The sequence below is a fragment of the Oncorhynchus clarkii genome, chromosome 29 (genome assembly GCF_045791955.1).
Source record: "Oncorhynchus clarkii lewisi isolate Uvic-CL-2024 chromosome 29, UVic_Ocla_1.0, whole genome shotgun sequence".
Classification (NCBI taxonomy): Eukaryota; Metazoa; Chordata; class Actinopteri; order Salmoniformes; family Salmonidae; genus Oncorhynchus; species Oncorhynchus clarkii.
The window spans coordinates 23,358,679-23,377,440 of NC_092175.1; the positions used below are offsets into that span (position 1 = coordinate 23,358,679).

An 18,762-nucleotide genomic window follows, 5' to 3' on the forward strand; every position below is an offset into this window, starting at 1 on the left:
GCTGGTGCGCGATGTCTAATATTAAAGAAGTCTTAAGGTATTCCTCGCCTGATAAGCTGTCGACCACACTATCTACCAAGAGAGTTCTCATCTGTATTATCTGTAGTTGTCTATTTACCACCACAAAGTGAAGCTGGCACTAAGACCACTCTCAACCAACTCTATAAGGCCATAAGCAAAGAAGAAAATACTCACCCAGAAGCGGCGCTCCTAGTAGCCGGGGACTTTAATGCTGGCAAACTTAAATCAGTTTTACCTCATTTTTACCAGGATGTCACATATGCAACCAGGGTAAAATAAAATCCTAGACTACCTAGACCACACACAGAGATGCATGCAAAGCTCTCCCCTGCGCTCCATTTGGCAAATCTGACAATAAGTCTATCCTCCTGATTCCTGCTTACAAGCAAAACCTAAAGCAGGAAGCACCAGTGACTCGCTCAATATGGAAGTGGATGCTACACTACAGGACTGTTTTACTAGCACAGACTGGAATATGTTCCGGGATTCATCCAATGGCATTGAGGAATACATCACCTCAATCATCAGCTTCATCAATAAATGCATCGATGACGTCGTCCCCACAGTGACTGTAGGTACATATCCCAACCAGAAGCCATGGATTACAGGCAACATCCACATCAAGCTAAAGGCTAGAGCTGGAAGCTTTCAAGGAGCGGGAGACTAATCTGGACACTTATAAGAAATCCCGCTATGCCCTCAGACGAACCATCAAACAAGTGAAGCGTCAATACAGGATTAAGATTGAATCCTACTACATGCTCGACGGATGTGGCAGGGCTTGAAAACTATTACGGACTACAAAGGGAAATCCAGAAGCGAGCTACCCAGTGACGCGAGCCTAGCAAATGAGTTAAATGCCTTTATGCTCGCTTCGAGGCAAGCAACACTGAAGCATACACAAGAGCACCAGCTGTTCTGGATGACTGTGTGATAAAGCTCTCAGTAGCAGATTGAGAAAATACTTTTAAACAGGTCAACATTCTCAAAGCCGCTGGGCCAGACGGATTATCAGGACATGTACTCAAAGCATGCGTGGACCAACTGTCAAGTGTCTTCACTGACATTTTCAACCTCTCCCTGACCGAGTCTGTAATACCTGCATTTTCAAGGAGACCACCATAGTCCCTATGCCCAAGGAAGTGAAGGTAACCTGCCTAAATTATTTTCGCCCTTAGGCACTCACGTCGGTAGCCATGAAGTGCTTTAAAAGGCTGGTCATGGCTCACATCAACAGCATCCCCCCGGACACCCTAGACCCACTCCAATTCGCATAACGCCCCAACAGATCCACAGATGACGTAATCTCAATCGCACTCCACACCGCCCTTTCTCACCTGGACAAAAGGAACACCTATGTGAGAATGCTGTTCATCGACTGCAGCTCAGCATTCAACATCAGAGTGCCCACGAAGCTCATCACTAAGCTAAGAACTCTGAGACTAACTCTGAACTCTGCAACTGGATCCTGGACTTCCTGACAGGCCACCCCCAGGTGGTAAGAGTAGAAAACAACACACTGATCCTTAACACTGGGGCCCCTCAGGGGTGTGTACTTAGTCCCCTCCTGTATTCCCTATTCACCCACGACTGCATGGCCAACACGACTCCAACACCATCATTAAGTTTGCTGATGACACAACAGTGGTAGGCCTGACCACCGACAACGATGAGACGGCCTATAGGGAGGAGGTCAGAGAACTGGCAGTGTCATGCCAGGACAACAACCTCTCCCTCAATGTGAGTAAGACAAAGGATCTGACAGTGGACTACAGGAAAAGGTGGGCCGAATAGGCCCCCATTAACATCGATGGGGCTGTTGTGGAGCAGGTTGAGAGCTTCAAGTTCCTTGGTGTCCACATCACCAGCGAACTATCATGGTCCAAACATACCAAGACAGTCGTGAAGAGGGCACAACAAAACATTTTCCCCGTCAGGAGACTGAAAAGATTTGGCATGGGCCCCCTGATCCTCAAAAGATTCTACAGTTGCACCATCGAGAGCAACCTGACAGGTTGCATCACCGCCTGGTATGGCATCTGCTCGGCATCTGACCGTAAGGCACTACAGAGGGTAGTGCGAACGGTCCAGTACATCACTGGGGCCAAGCTTCCTGCCACCCAGGACCTATATAATAAGCGGTCTAGGACCAAAAGGCTCCTCAACAGCTTCTACCCCCAAGCAATTACTTTTTATTTTAGCTTACTTGGTAAATGTTTTTTTCTTCTTGAACCGCGTTGTTGATTAAGAGCTTGTAAGTAAGCATTTCACGGTAAAGTCTACACTTGTTGTATTTGGCGCATGTGGCAGATAAAGTTTGATTTGATTTGAATACAGGATCGACACGAAGAGTTGTCTGTATTGCGGGACTCTTGGTCATTTTGTGTCCTCTTATCCTTTAAAAAAACAGGCACACCGGTAGGAGCGAGTACTCTGGTGGGCCATATGGAGAACATTCCTGATTCTCTTGCTCGCACCCCTTTTCATGCCATTCTGCTGTGGGGAGACCAGTCCAAATCTCTCCGGGTTCTCATTGATTATGGGGCCGATGAGAGCTTTTTGGACACTACCCTGACGTCTAAGCTGAACATCCCCACTCAGCCCCTCTCCATTCCCATGGACGTTAGAGTGCTGGATGGGCGCTCTATAGGCCGAGTCACTCACAACACCACTCCCATCAACCTATACGTGTGTCTTGGAACCACAGCGAGGCTATCCAGTTCCTGCTCATCAAGTCCCCTCTGATTCCCGTGGTATTGGGATTCTCCTGGCTCCAGCAACACAATTCCCTCATTAACTGGTCTACTGGTGCCATCATCGGCTGGAGCCCGTTCTGCCACGCCCATTGCCTGAATTCAGCCCAACCTGCCCCGGGACGTCTTCTTGGGGGCTCGGAAGGTGCCCCGGACCTTACCGCCATTCCCGCCGGGTACCAGCAAGGCCCGGGCCACTTCACTCCCACCGCACCGAACTTATGACTGCAGGATTGACCTTCTCACTAGCACGACTACGCCCCGGGGATGACTGTACTCTCTGTCGGGACCAGAGACCAAGGCGATGGAGACCTACATTGGGGACTCCCTTGCTGCAGGATTCATCTGTCCTTATTCTTCTCCCGCTGGCGCATGGTTCTTCTTTGCACCCGTGCATCGACTACAGGGGTCTCAACGACATAAGGGTGAAGAACCGCTACCCGTTACCACTCATCTCCTCTGCCTTTGAGCCACTCCAGGGGGTCACCTTGTTTTCCAAGCTGGATCTACAGAACGCCTACCACCTGGTGTGGATACGGGAAGGGGACGAGTGGAAGCATGTTCCAATTCCTCCTTCTCTTTCTGTCCAGCAGGGTCAACCAAAAACACTTGGCCTCATGCAGATACTGGGGAAGCAATATAGAAATGTATTGATCCCTTAAATTATGTTACTATTAAAATACCCATTTCACAACCCTCATACCTCTTCACAAAAATGTACCTAAATCAATTTTGGAAAAAGGATTTTACTCACAAAAGACGTAGGAATTTATTTTCCCAGTTAGAAATAGTAGGCCATGCATCAAGTAACTTTTCATCAAAAAACTAACCCTCAAATGTACTATTGCATTTTGTAAGTTGTCTGCAGGTGGCTTGTTGTGAATGCACTCAAATATCAAGTCATTATCAGGTTATGTAAACTGGGTTCTAATTCTCAACGTAGAAGGATTTGTCTTAATGTACATTATATGAAAGTAATGCTATGAAAATGATTCTTTCACGTTATCAAGCCCACTGTAACTGACAAATCACTGCCTATTACTGTGATTAAAAACAGCATATGAAACATTGTTTTTCATGAGGCCTACCTGTGCACCTTCCTTTAAATCCATTATAGAACCCATCGCCCTTTATGTTTGTTAGGTCTGGGGTCAACCAAGAATTCACAAAATGGGACAAACACCAAATTGAGACTGCGTGCAGAATTCTGAAAAAATATTCTCTGTGTACAACGTAAAAAAACAAATAATGCATGCAGAGCAGAATTAGGCTGATACTCGCTAATTATCAAAATCCAACTTTTGACTGGTACTGTATATATAATTATTTTTATATATATTTTTTTCTTTTTTCTTTTCTTTTAATTTTTAACCCTTTTTCTCCCCAATTTCATGGTATCCAATTGTTGTAGTAGCTACTATCTTGTGTCATTGCTACAACTCCCGTACGGGCTTGGGAGAGACGAAGGTTGAAAGTCATGCGTCCTCCGATACACAACCCAACCTAGCCGCACTGCTTCTTAACACAGCGCGCATCCAACCCGGAAGCCAGCCGCACCAATGTGTCGGAGGAAACACCATGCACCTGGCAACCTTGGCTAGCGCGCACTGCGCCCGGCCCGCCACAGGAGTCGCTGGTGCGTGATGAGACAAGGACATCCCTACCGACCAAGCCCTCCCTAACCCGGACGACGCTAGGCCAGTTGTGCGTCGCCCCATGGACCTCCCGGTCGCGGCTGGTTACGACAGAGCCTGGGCGCGAACCCAGAGTCTCTGATGGCACAGCTCCCGTCTCTGGACACCACTCTTCTCAACATGCTTTTAATCGTTTTGTTCAGGCATTCGCACAAACTGTCTGTCTGTGGATGGAATATGCTTGTGGGTATCTGTTGAACCTGGAATAACCGACAGGTCCTTTATCAACCAGGACATGAACAGGGTTCCCTGGTTGATTAGGATCATCTTGGGAAGGCCCACCCGGGATAACAGCATGAACAAATGAACAATGACCCCAAGCATACATCCAAAGTTGTGGCAAAATGGCTTAAGGACAACAAAGTCAAGGTACTGGAGTGGCCATCACAAAGCCCTGACCTCAATCCTATAGACAATTTGTGGGCAGAACTGAAAAAGCGTGTGCGAGTAAGGAGGCCTACAAACCTGACTCAGTTACACCAGCTCTGTCATGGGGAATGGGCCAAAAGTCACCCAACTTATTGTGGGAAGCTTGTGGAAGGCTACGTGAAACGTTTGACCCAAGTTAAACAATTTAAAGGCAATGCTACCAAATACTAATTGAGTGTATGTAAACTTCTGACCCACAGATTTTCGCACTCATACGACTAATGAAACAGTGTCTGGTACCCAGAAAGGGAGTAGGGCATGTCGTAGAGACTCTCGTAGTGGACAAGATTTTGAGGGAATTACCCATAGACTTAAAGGGTCATGGGGCAAACAAACCCGTCATCAGCAGACGACATAGCCCAGGCCATGGAAATGTACCGATCTACATGGGAGTTTTTAAAAGGGGACAAGAATGACCATTCCCTGATTAACCCTGGCACGTCCACCACAGAAACGACTGAACCTGCTCCTTATGCGGGAGAAGTTATCACCCACTCAACAGGGTTGGTGCTATAAATGCCAGTCTCTGGACCATTACGGCACACAATGTCCCAGAAAGTACGAGTCCATGGCCACAAGTCATCGCTGCCCGTCCCCAGGCATCCCTGTCCGAGAGGGCAGGATTGCCCCTTTTGGGAAGCAGAAATAGCCTCAGCCCCAGAGATTCCGGTTTGAATAGAAGGACAAAACGTGGTAGCCATTCTCGATTCCGTAATTAAGGCTACGTTAGTGGAGGAGCAGATTGTGGCCACCAGACAAAGTAGCCGTCTCCTGTATCAATGGAGACACCCACTATTATTAGACACTGTTTCATTAGTCGTATGAGTGCGAAGATCTGGGCTCGCACAGCTTGGTCTGCCATGTAGGTCCATTTATGGAACTTTACGGCTCTATCGCGGGCGGTCAGTTGGTACCGGGACAGAATCTTGGTTTTTAGTCACCCATAGTCAGCAGCTTCGCGGGGGTCCAGGTCATTGTAGACTTCCTGGGCTATCCCGGTCAAAAGAGGGGCTAATGCTCTTGCCCATTCTGTGGGGGGCCACTCTTCCAAGGTGTCCGTCCTTTTGAATGTTATGATGAAAGCCTCAATATCATCCTTTGCGAGGTAAGAGGTCGTGAGCAGCAGCTCTCGGCTTCACTCTCAGTTCTTCTCGCCGGCTCAGATGTTGTTGCATGAGTTCTATGGTTGTCTGCTGTGCCATGATCAACTGTTGTAGTAGAGCATTATCCATCTTTCTTGAATGGTTCCTCTGTGTCTACCGGTAGATTTTCATTTTCCTCACTTTTCCTTGTGTAACTCGTCCACCTAATTCACGCATTCTCCACCAATGTGAGCTGACCAAGTACTTTGAGGTTGCTCTAAAGCGGAAAGGTGGAATAAATGAGTCGGGAGCAGGTTCTTACGTTGAACAAAGTTCTCTATTTAGGTATTTATTTCTTCTCAAACACGATCAGGGGTGATCTCACAAGGAAAACACAAATCTTCTTCTTTACAGGAACAAGGAACACAACGTGAGTAACTTTGAACTATAACATAAATTATGGGTGTGTCGCCACCTTAACTATCCGTTCGTGGAGAGCCCCCTTCGGGTGGTGGTACGGATCCGTGGTTGCCATTCCCAAGAGGTAGTTTGTCCTCTTCTTCTCCCTTCCGTCCGGTAAGTCCTCTCATTTGGAGAAGCAATAAAAAAAAAAATCTCCATTCTCCCTAACTACCGGTTCCCTCCTCTCTCTTGTAGGAGGAAAATAATAGGTCATTAGTAGCATCAGCTGTGCTTAATTGCCTCTGATCACCTTGACTCACAGGCTGGGCTACTATCCGTGGGACCAGCCTGCCCCCTGGTGGTCCTTCCACAAAAAATTAAGGATTTCCTCTTATCCGCTCGTTGTCCCCTTATGCAATAGTTTGGACATCTCAATTGTCAGTAGAAACCACATTTGTTTAAGCAAGTCAGCCATGTCTTTTTAAAAGACAGTAAATGAGGATAAATGAACTTTTTCGCTGCCAGACAAGGTACCGCAGAGAGCCAGGTATAGCTGAAAAGAAAGCTCTGCTGTTGGTACAGCTTTTTGTAGGCCCTAACAGTTTGTGGGCACCGTTTGTCACCGTTATAGTGCAATGAATGTATTGTTTAGTGTTGTGTTGTGTAGAGGCTTTGCTAAATGAAGATGAATGAACTGTTTCGCTGACAGACAAGGCTCCGCTGAGAGCCAGGTGTAGCTGAAAAGAAAGCTCTGCTATTGGTACAGCTTTATGTAGGCCTTAACAGTTTGTGGGCACCGTTTGTCACCATTATAGTGCAATGAATGTATTATTAAGTGTTGTGTTGTGTAGAGGCTTTGCTGGCATGCATCCCAATTTTTGGGGGTTGAGTTTGCCCCAACAAGATTTACATGCTAAAATCGCCACTGGGGACTAAGATGTGGTATGGAGTTCGATTTGGCCTCTGCATTACTCCTGGTCTCCACATTTGTGTCACACACTCCATATGGAGCCTCCAACCACATTTTTGGATCAAGCATAATTTTTTTTTAAAGTTGCTCCGGGAAGGCATTAAGTATGAATGCCCTGACTTCTGGAAAGGCCGTATCACCAAATAAGCTGCACGGCCAATGCAGACTTCAGATTGACGTCCCAAGCACCCCGGATAGCAATGGCCTTTATCATTTTTGGTAATCCAGAGGAAGAGGAAGAGAGAGAAGGAAGCGAGATGTTTGAAATGGAAAAGTGGTAGCCTATGAAAAATAAGAACATCAAGACGAAGCAGCTGCTTTATAAGTGGTATGCACTGTTGAGCACTACACCCCGAGAGGTTCAGAGAGGTTCATGCTGATTGTGCAGAGATTGTGACAGCCGGTTAAATGCAGTCCCTTGAGAAGGCAAGAACAAGATGTATGTCAGGAGAAGTGCAGTATTATCATAAGGAGACATATACTTGGAATATGGAGGAGGAATGGAGGGAAAAAGAGAGGCAGAGGAGGTCTAAGAGAGAGAGAGGGAGGAAGAGGGTGAGATTGAGTCTGTTAAAAATAGCGGGAAAAGGGAAATGGTTTGTTAAAGAAGAATGGTAGAAAGTGTAAGCAGAGTGAGCTGAAGACAGGAGGAGAAATGGAAGTGAAGGAGGTCGATGTATCGGAGGTGGTAGGTGTGGTGAAGTTCTCGGAGGTCGAGGCTTTTACCGAGGGTCAGCATGAAGATGAGTGTGTGACAGCAGGAGTGAAGTTTTTGGAAAAGTGGACCCTTGCCTTTTGGCTGATCCATTTGTGGGTGAAAACAGAGTTGGGTGCTGTGGTATCGGTGAGGGTAATCAGAAGTGGTCTTGTGGTAATTGTTTGTGTTTCTGCTGGTCAGAGGGAGAAGGCGCTCTGTGTTAAACAAATGAGGACAAGAAAGGTAAATTGTTTCTCTCCCAAGAAAAGGGTGCCAAAGGAGTGATTACTGGGGTAGCAGTAAATGTAAAAGTTGACCAATTTAAGGGGAAGATTCACAGTGTTTGTGATGCTTGTCGTTTGAGGTAGGACTAAATAGATGTAAATAGTGGAGTAGGGTGGTGTTATTTTTAAGAAATTGTGAGTGTAGTGTTAAAATTAGAAGGTAGGGTATTTGTTAATTTATTGCTTTTTTCAAGCAAAGTATAAGGGAGGAGGCGGTAATGCAACATTTATTGGATGCCAACCGCCGTTAAACCTCATCGAAGAAAAAGGAAAGGAACAAAAAGCGAGAGGATCAACTCGGCGGCAAATCTGCTCCCCCAGCAGGTTGCGTTTTTTTTTCGTTGTTTCGCCCACCAAGCAAGTCGTTTTGTATGTAGGTCAATGACAATGTCGAATTTGGTCAACTACAATATGAATGCCTTATATGTTACGTGAGGTTAATTTGATCGAATAGAAGTTTCGTAATGCTTAAATTGTTATGAGTGTACAGATATAAGTAGGATACGTGACATCCCGGCAATTTTGAGGGGAAAAAAACACTTTTTATTGGAGTTGCCTCTAGATCGACATGCATATTCATTCATGTGATGGGGCAGTTGCATAGTGTAGAAAGGATAGGCGGGAACTAGACAGCCCCTTTGTGGACAGCAACTCCCATTTTTAGGGCGGAGAGACATGTATCTTGTCAGTATATCCATTATTTTTGGCTAAATACAAACGAGATAATCCCGTGTTGAAATGGATTGAGATTACGTCAACTAAAAAACTATATATTTTTTTGCCACACCTATCAGTCGTTGAGATATATATTAATAATTATATGTTCGTGGATTTCATTGTTTTTTTTAGCTCGGTAAGTCACGTTAGCCATAGAAGTAGCTTGGTTGTTGTTATTGTGCCCGTGCATTTTAAATAGCCATCTAGTTACTTGATTGATAATTTATTATCTGAGTTCATTCAGGGCACGAGAGGGGTTGGAAATGTGACATTTCCAATGCCTAATTTTACACACCCATCATGTATAGCTAGCTAGCTTTTCAGACAATAAACTGAACAATAGACGATTCAGTTGTTTCGCATGACGTTTTTATTTGTATTATTTGGTTATCCCTGAATAGCACGTAACGTTAGCGAGTCTACATTTTAGTCTCAAGCATACTTTGTAGTGTATTGTGCTAGGCTTGGTGCTGGTTAGGGAAGGGTTAAGTGCTATATGCATTACCTAATAATGTTAGCTAATTTGATTCTGAGAAAATATTGCTGTTCTTAGAACAGCTCTCTCATTTGAGGTATCCCTACATTCGGTTTACAGTAGTAATGTTCCTACAACCTGCACCAGAACGAACACTGCTTCTTAGTTAGGCAAAAAAATGTGTGTGCATAATCTCTCTTTACTTTGTAGGTGTAAACTGTATTTACATTGGAATTATATTATTATACTGAACAAAAATATAAATGCAACAATTTCAAAGATTTTACTGAGTTACAGTTCATATAAGGAAATCAGTCAATTTAAACAAATGAACTAGGCCCTAATCTATGGATTGGGCATGTGCGCAGCCATGGGTGGGCCTGGGAGGACATGAGCCCACCCAATTGGGAGCCGGGCCCACTCACTGGAGAGCCAGGTCCAGCCAATCAGAATCAGTTTTTCCCCACAAAAGGGCTTTATTACAAACACAAATACTAATCAAATTCATCAGCAGCCCTGGTGGCTGGTCTCAGACAGTCCCGCAGTTGTAGAAGCTGGAGGTGGAGAACCTGGGCTGGCGTGGTTACACGTGGTCTGCGGTTGTGAGGCCAGTTGGACGTACTGCCAAATTCTCTAAAACGATGATGGAGGTGGCTTATGGTAGCGAAATGAATGTTAAATTCTCTAGCAACAGCTCTGGTGGACATACCTGCAGTCAGCAGGCCAGTTGCACGCTATTTCAAAACTTGTGACAAAACTGCACATTTTACTGGATTTTTATTCTCCCCAGCTCAAGGTTAACATGCCACACCTGTCAGGTGGATGGATTATTTTGTCAACGAAGAAATGCTCACTAACCGGGATGTAAACAAACTTGTGCACAAAATTGGAGAGAAATAAGCTTTTTGTGTGTATGGAACATTTCTGTGAAAAACAAATTCAGCTCATGAAATATGGGACGAACACTTTACATGTTGTGTTTAATATTTTTGTTCACTATACATCTAGCATAACCATACACATTGCTTGTCTGAAACAGTAAAAAAAAATATCCAGTCCTGACTAGTACAACACCCAGCCTAAATGCTGACATCACATTTATGCATTTGGCAACTGTTGCAAAGTCTCTGAGGTTGAAAAACCTTTTTCTGTTGTAAAGCAGCATCATTTGTAAAAATTGTTATTGGTAAATCCATTGTGTCTCCCCTCCAGCCATGACTCTGAGCATGTCTCCGGCTGCGGTGTGCCAGTGCTTTACGCTGGTGTCACTGTGCACATCCATCGCCGACCCAAACTGGATCCAAGTCATGAACAACACTGACCCTGGAGGCAAACAGCTCATCTATGGTGTGGCTTTCATACTGCATGCTCCCCAGAACCTCACTGACACAGGTAGGGGCAAGACTGGAGGTGGAAGAAGTGTTGTACTGAGGATTGTCTTTTCACTCTTATCAAGTTTTATTGGTCGTATGTACTGAATACACATGGTATACACCGTCCAATGACATGCTTGCTTGCAGGTTCCTTCTCGACAATGCAACATCAATAAGAAATAAAATAATATAAACAAAGTAAATCAGTAGCATATAATAAACATTTTGGCATAAGTATAATTCAGGAAGACAATATATATAGTCCAATATTTACATGTGTTTTGGAGAAAGGATGGATTGGGGGGCAAGTGTCATGTTGACACTGTTAAAATGTGCTCACGCTATGTCTGATAATATGTGTCTGTATTCTATTCTTCTATGTTTGCATTGTCCATATGTAATTGTGTGTATTCCCTGCTTGAGCACATTAGTCTGTGAGCAGCTGTGGGTGTACTGTAAATGTTTATACAGTGCCTTCGGGAAAGTATTCAGAACCCTTGACTTACAACCTTATTCTAAAATTGATCAAATAATAAATGTACGCACAATACCCCATAATGACAAAGCGAAAACAGGTTTTTAGAATTTGTTTGCAAATGTATAAAATAGAAATACCTCATATAACTATTCAGACCCTTTGCTATGAGACTCGAAATTGAGTGCATGTGCATCCTGTTTCCATTGATCATCCTTGATGTTTTTAAAACTTGATTGGAGTCCACTTGTGGTAAATTCAATTGATTGGACATGATTTGGAAAGGCACACACCTGTTTATATCAGGTCTCGAAGTTGACCGTGCATGTCAGAGCAAAAACCAAGCCATGAGGTTGAAGGAATTGTTCGTAGAGCTCCGAGACAGGATTGTGTCGAGGCACAGATCTGGGGAAAGGTACCAAAACAATTATGCAGCATTGAAGGTCCCCAAGAACACAGTGGCCTCCATTCTTTAAATGGAAGAAGTTTGGAACCACCAAGACTCTTCCAAGAGCTGTCCGCCCGGCCAAACTGAGCAATCGGGGGAGAAGGGCCTTGATCAGGGAGGTGACCAAGAACCCGATGGTCACTCTGACAGAGATTGAGTTCCTCTGTGGAGGTGGGAGAACCATCCAGAAGGACAACCATCTCTGCAGCACTCCAACAATCAGACCTTTATGGTAGAGTGACCAGACGAAAGCCACTCCTCAGCCCCCGACTGGGGCGAAGGTTCACCTTCCAACAGGACAACGACCCTAAGCACACAGCCAAGACAACGCAAGAGTGGCTTCGGGACAATTTTCTTAATGTCCTTGAGTGGCCCAGCCAGAGCTCGAACTTGAACCTGATCAAACATCTCGGGACAGACCTGAAAATTGCTGTGCAGCAATGCTCCCCATCCAACCTGACAGAGCTTGAGAGTATCTGCAGTGTAGAATGGGAGAAACTCCCCAAATACAGGCGTGCCAAGCTTGTAGTGTCATACCCAAGAAGACTTAAAGCTGTAATCGCTCCCAAAGGTGCTTCAACAAAGTACTGAGTAAACGGTCTGAATAATTACAGTACCAGTCAAAAGTTTGGACACACCTACTCATTCCAGGGTTTTTCTTTATTTTTTACTATTTTCTACATTGTAGAATAATAGTGAAAACATCAACTATGAAATTACACATATGGAATCATGTAGTAAACAAAGTGTTAAATCAAAATATATTTTATATTTGAGATTCTTAAAAGTAGCCACCCCTTGTTTTGATGACAGCTTTGCACACCCTTGGCATTCTCTCAACCAGATTCATGAGGTAGTCAGTCACCTGGAATGAATTTCAATTAACAGGTGTGCCTTGTTAAAAGTTCATTTGTGGAATTTCTTTCCTTCTTAATGTGTTTGTTTGAGCCAATCAGTTGTGTTGTGAGAAGGTAGGGGTGGTATACAGAAGAGCCCTATTTGGAAAAAGACCAAGTCCATATTATGGCAAGAACAGCTCAAATAAGCAAAGAGACACGACAGTTCATCATTATTTTAAGGCATGAAGGTCAGTCAATCCCAGAAAATGTCAATAAATTTGAAAGTTTCTTCAAGTGTAGTTGCAAAAACCATCAAGCACTATGATTTTAAACTGGCTCTCCTGAGGACTGCCACAGGAAAGGAAGATCTAGAGTTACCTCTGCTGCAGAGGATAAGTTCATTAGAGTTACCAGCCTCAGAAATTACAGCCCAAATAAATGCTTCACGGAGTTCAAGTAACATACACATTTCAACATCAACTGTTCAGAGGAGACTGCGTGAATCAGGCCTTCATGGTCGAATTGCTGCAAAGAAACCACTACTAAAGGACACCAATAAAAATAAGATAGTTGCGTGGGCCAAGAAACACGAGGAATAAACATTTAGACCGGTGGAAATCTGTCCTTTGGTCTGATGAACCAAATTTGAGATTTTTGGTTCCATTCCAACCGCCTTGTCTTTGTGAGACACATAGTAGGTGAACAGATGATCTTTTAATCTGTGGTTCCCACCGTGAAGCATGCAGCAGGAGGTGTGATGGTGTAGGGGTGCTTTGCTGGTGACACTGTGATTTATTTAGAATTCAAGGCACACTTAACCAGCATGGCTACCACAGCATTCTGCAGTGATACGCCATCCCATCTGGTTTGCGCTTAGTGGAACTATCATTTGTTTTTCAACAGGACAATGACCCAACACACCTCCAGGCCGTAATAAGGGCTATTTGACCAAGAAGGAAAGGGAAGGAATGTTGCATCAGATGACCTGGCCTCCACAATCACCTGACCTCAACCCAATTGAGATGGTTTGGGATGAGTTGGACCGCAGAGTGAAAGAAAAGCAGCCAACAGGTACTCAGCATATGTGGGAACTCCTTCAAGACTGTTGGAAAAGCATTCCAGGTGAAGCTGGTTGTGAAAATGCCAAGAGTGTGCAACGCTGTCATCAAGGCAAAGTGTGGCTACTTTGAAGAATATAAAATATATTTTGATTTGTTTAAAACTTTTTGGTTACTACATGATTCCATGTGTTATTTTGTAGTTTTGATGTCTTCTCTCTTATTCTACGATGGAGAAAATAGTACAAATAAAGAAAAACCCTTGAATGAGTAGTTGTGTCACTTTTGACTGTTACTGTATGTAACTGTCATATTTCAGTTGTGTTTCTAATAAATTTGCTATAATTTCTAGAAACCTGATGCTTTGTCATTATGGGGTATTGTGTGTAGATTCCCCCCCTGATCAATTTAATACATTTTAGAATAAGGCTGTATCGTAACAAAATGTGGAAAAAGTCAAGTGGTATGTGTGCGTTCCCTCCCTGCAGGTCCCCTGGGTGGTGTAAATGGCTGGGGGGTGTGGCTGCTCTATGCCCTGGCGGCTCTGTGCTACAGTGCTGTCCTGATCTCCAGCTCCTCCTTCCTATTGGACTTCCTGGGGACTGGGATGTCCCACCCTCGACTGGTGGTGTTACTCCACATCTCCACAGGTAACCTAACTTCTCTGTCTCTCATTTTTATTTATTTCTCTCTTGCTCTCTTTTGCTGTCTTTTTCTGTTTTCTCACTCACTGAGGGCTTATCACAATACTGTCATCACTTGAAGAAGAATGCACTCTCACAGGTCTCTCAAAATATGAACTCTCATAGAATGACGAGCCATGTTTGCTGAGCCATGTTAGCTTACATCACTCTCTGCAGTTCTCTCTGGGATTAATTAGTATGTCATTCTCTCTCTCTCTCTTAACCACTCTCTCTATTTTCTTCCTTCCTCTCTACCCAGTGGTTCTCCTCCTGTCTGTTCTGGGAGTGTGTGGGGCCTGCCTGTACATCATCCACTGCAACCTTCAGGAGGGCAAGCTTGGGTCACTGTGGGAATGGGTGGGGGGCTGGACCTGGCCTGGGTCTGGCTCCAGGAGCCAGGGAGGGGTGGCAGGGATTAAGCCTTACCCAGGGGAGAGCTTCTACATCACCATGCTGGGCCTGCTCTTCTCATGCCTGGCCGGTGTGATCAGCCTGAGCAGCCTAGGGGACGCCACCTCCACCCAGAGGGACTACATAGCTGTGGTGGAGTGGGACGACAGTGACACAGAGCCCCTTACCCCCAGGGAGCAGGGAGTGGGACAGTCTGACGAAGAGGAGGGGGTAGGAGACGTGTTGCCTGAAATTACTCAGGGGGAGGTGGGTGGAAGTGGAGACTCCTAAAGGGGTTTCTCGGACCACTACAGAGGTAGAGGTTTGAATGTGTGGCCCAAAATGGCTTAGTTTCGGGCTAGAATAAAAACCAGGACCACACCACACATGGCCTGTAACAGACTTAATTAGACAGCAGTGCTGGCGCCTTCCCTGGTCATGTTTTGAATCCCTATTGCTTCACTGGACCAAGCTGGTGGAATCCAGTCAGGAGTCAAAAAAGAGACCAGATACGTTTCCTAATGTTGTTTTAATGTTTGTCTGCCTAAAACATGCCTTCTCGGGGTATGTACAGTTGCACAACATCAAGTCAATAACCCATTTACCCATTTTTCCTTGTGGGAGTTTATGCCCAGCGTCTCACACTTGACCTGACCAAGATAAATCGTTCTTTGGCTAGCTGTGATATTTGGAAAAGTGTGACAAGAATGTAACACGGTTAAGCTATTTCTGTCTGTGTGTGACCAGGGAAAGTGAGAGTCTGTATGTTATAATCAATGTGTGATGCAAATTATATGCCCTTCCTGCTCATCAATGGGAACAAGCTTTGACCCTGTTCACATTACTGCAAAATAACCACTGGGGAATGTTCCGGATCAGCGAATGGTTTGTAACAGTTCAGAACCAGAAAATATGTTCAATGAGCAGAAGTTCAGACTGCTTAACATTGCGATCGTAACACAGTACAATCACCTATTCTTATCTTCTAGTTAACATAAAAATCCCTAGAGGAAGGTTTTTCTGATTCCTTTCTTTTAACAGGTTGTTTTTTAACGTATGCATTATTTTAACTTCTTAAAACCCTTTGCACAGTCTTCCATAGTGACACTTTAAGTTTCCCAAATGGTGGAAACAAATCACAGATTTCTATGGAAGATTTACCTGAAGTATACTGAAACTGGAGTTTCCTCTGAGAAATTCCATTTAAAAAGCCCATTTGGCTTCTATTATGGCCACTATAGCTTTAATCACAAATTGAGGAACTATTTATTAGCATGGTTGTTTACTACTATAGGAAAGATTGAGTGGGGATATGAAGTCTTTCCTTTCCACAGTAGGTAGTGTAAATACATGGCTCTTGCCTTTAAATGACTTGCTATCTAATCATATTTGAATATGATGTATTAAATATTTGATGTGCTTAAATATTTATTGTTTCATAAAATGACACTGCTATTGGTCACTAGATACCTCAGATCACTGTGAAAATATATCCCGGTTTGGCATCTTTAGGCGTCTACATTACAGCACAAACCACTGTATGTATGCTTAACCTACTTGAAGGTAACCAATAAGACAAGCTCCTTGATGGTGCTTGGTTGCATGTGACGGTAGGACCATGGATATTGACTTGATAAATTAAGATGGCTGCCTAGAATCAGGTTTTCCTTACCCGCTTATACCCTCAAGGCCTGTTTCCTGGACACAGATTAATCTTAGTCCTGGACTAGGAAACATTTTCGATGGAGATTGTTTTTAGTTCAAGACTAGGCTTAATATGTGTCTAGGAAACTGTCCCTCAATCTTTTCCTCAGGTACATAGGAAGACGTTCCTTCTCTTATTCCAGGGTCACAGTCCCATCTCTATGAATCCGACTTTTCATTGTTGTTGTTTATGATGCTATTTATTCATTAAACTATTTTTTGCGTATTTGTAAAACATGTGTGCATGCATTTTCTTTCTGTTCCAGAACAGAAGTGTCCAGTCCAGTTACTCTCATTCCCACTCATCTGCTGCATGTGTTGGTGTCTGTCATCTCTGCCTCTATAGGTTCATTTCCAACCAACATCATCAGGAAATGGTCTTCATCCAAGACCGCACATGACCAGGTATTAACTTAGAATGTACATGGTAATTATCCAGTAATAACCTACAGTATGAATTACTTGTTTTCTTTGGGATGCATTTAAACAAGCTCCCACAACATTCACCATTTGGTACTAGGTTATGAAAATGTGTTTTAATTGTTATAGTGTTACAAACACTATTTCTCTAGTAAATGCCAGTCTAAACAGTATCAAAAATGAATTGCTACCAAAATTCAGCCTGTGGCAACATCTTATTATCAAATGAGGCATCTACTGTAGTAGAGGTCTAGGGATTTTCTTTTAACCACAAACAATGAGATCGTCCCCCGATGATGTTTGTTGTAATGGACTGTGTATACAGTATCTTCATAGTGTATATCTGACTACTCAATGCAGTGTTCCATCCTGTCAAAGAAAAGTTGTCTGGACCAATGTCAATATTTTCCATAGTTACTGGCTTGTGTTTGTGTGGGGATGTTCTTATTTATCATGGGAGTGTCTAACACCCCTGGACATGATTGACATCTGAATCCTGTCTGTTGTTGACAGTAGGTATCCTGGGGTATATGTAAGACTCATTATAGGGACTGCTAACCTTCTCTTCATTGACAATCAGATGGATCCAAATATACCTCTCCCTTTCAGAACTGTCCCACATCTTTCCTGAAGTCTTTCTGAATGCATAGGCAGGTTTTAGGGTTAGCCAGGCAGGACTCGCTGTGAATATGATGTCCCCTCAGTCAGCAAGCAATGACTTCAGCAGACAAACCAGTACTGGGTAAATATAAATAATCTAAAGATATGGTTGAATATAGCCTATATCTATCCTATTAGTAGATTGGCACAAGGTTGGTTTACACCTGGGTTGCACTGTTCCAATCAAAGCTTACCCCCCCCCCCCCCCCTCTCTTTTCCTCTCCCCAACGCTCCCTCTACTGTCACATGACTGCACTCCCTTCTCTCATTGGACGGAAACCATTACCATAGTAACCTTGATAAATTGTTGATGTCGCCAGTGAATTTGTGAATGAGAGATAAGAAAGGAGAGAAGTGGGAGAGACTCAAAGAGCCTATTTTAGTGGTGGTGTTGCGCTGCTGGGTAAGTGAGTTGAAGTTGGAAGTTAACATACACTTAGGTTGGAGTCATTAAAGCTTGTTTTTAAACCACTCCACAAATGTCTTGTTAACTAACTATAGTTTTAGCAAGTTGGTAAGGACATCTGCTTTGTGCATGACACAAGTAATTTTCCCAACAATTGTTTACAGACAGATTATTTCACTTATAATTCACTGTATCACAATTTCAGTGGGTCAGAAGTTTATATACACTAAGTTGACTGTGCCTTTAAACAGCTTGGAAAATTCCAGAAAATTATGTCATGGCTTTAGAAGCTTCTGATAGGCTTATTGACATAATTTGAGTCAATTGGAGGTGTAACTGTAGATGTATTTCAAGGCCAACCTTCAAACTCAGTGCCTCTTTGCTTGACATCATGGAAAATCCAAAGAAATCAGCCAAGACCTCAGAAAAGAAATTGGAGACCTCCACAAGTCTGATTCATCCTTGGGAGCAATTTCCAAATGCCTGAAGGTACCACATTCATCTGTACAAACAGTAGTACGCAACTATAAACACCATGGGAACACGCAGCCGTCATACCACTCAGGAAGGAGACGCGTTCTGTCTCCTAGAGATGAACGTACTTTGGTGCGAAAAGTGCAAATCAATCCCAGAACAACAGCAAAGGACCTTGTGAAGATGCTGGAGGAAACAGGTACAAAAGTATCTATATCCCCAGTAAAACGAGTCCTATGTCGACATAACCTGAAAGGCCGCTCAGCATGGAAGAAGCCACTGCTCCAAAACCTCAATAAAAAAAGTCT

At 43.9% G+C, this 18,762-nt stretch overlaps 1 protein-coding gene across 1 annotated transcript; it reads left to right on the forward strand.

The window, feature by feature from the left end:
• Positions 1–8,972: 8,972 nt before the first annotated feature.
• Positions 8,973–16,729, forward strand: LOC139388433 (transmembrane protein 127-like). Its single transcript, XM_071135091.1, has 4 exons — positions 8,973–9,185; positions 10,737–10,916; positions 14,206–14,367; positions 14,660–16,729. Exons 2-4 carry the CDS (start codon positions 10,739–10,741, stop codon positions 15,079–15,081), a joined length of 762 nt encoding a protein of 253 aa, XP_070991192.1. The 5' UTR covers positions 8,973–9,185; positions 10,737–10,738; the 3' UTR covers positions 15,082–16,729.
• Positions 16,730–18,762: the final 2,033 nt, after the last annotated feature.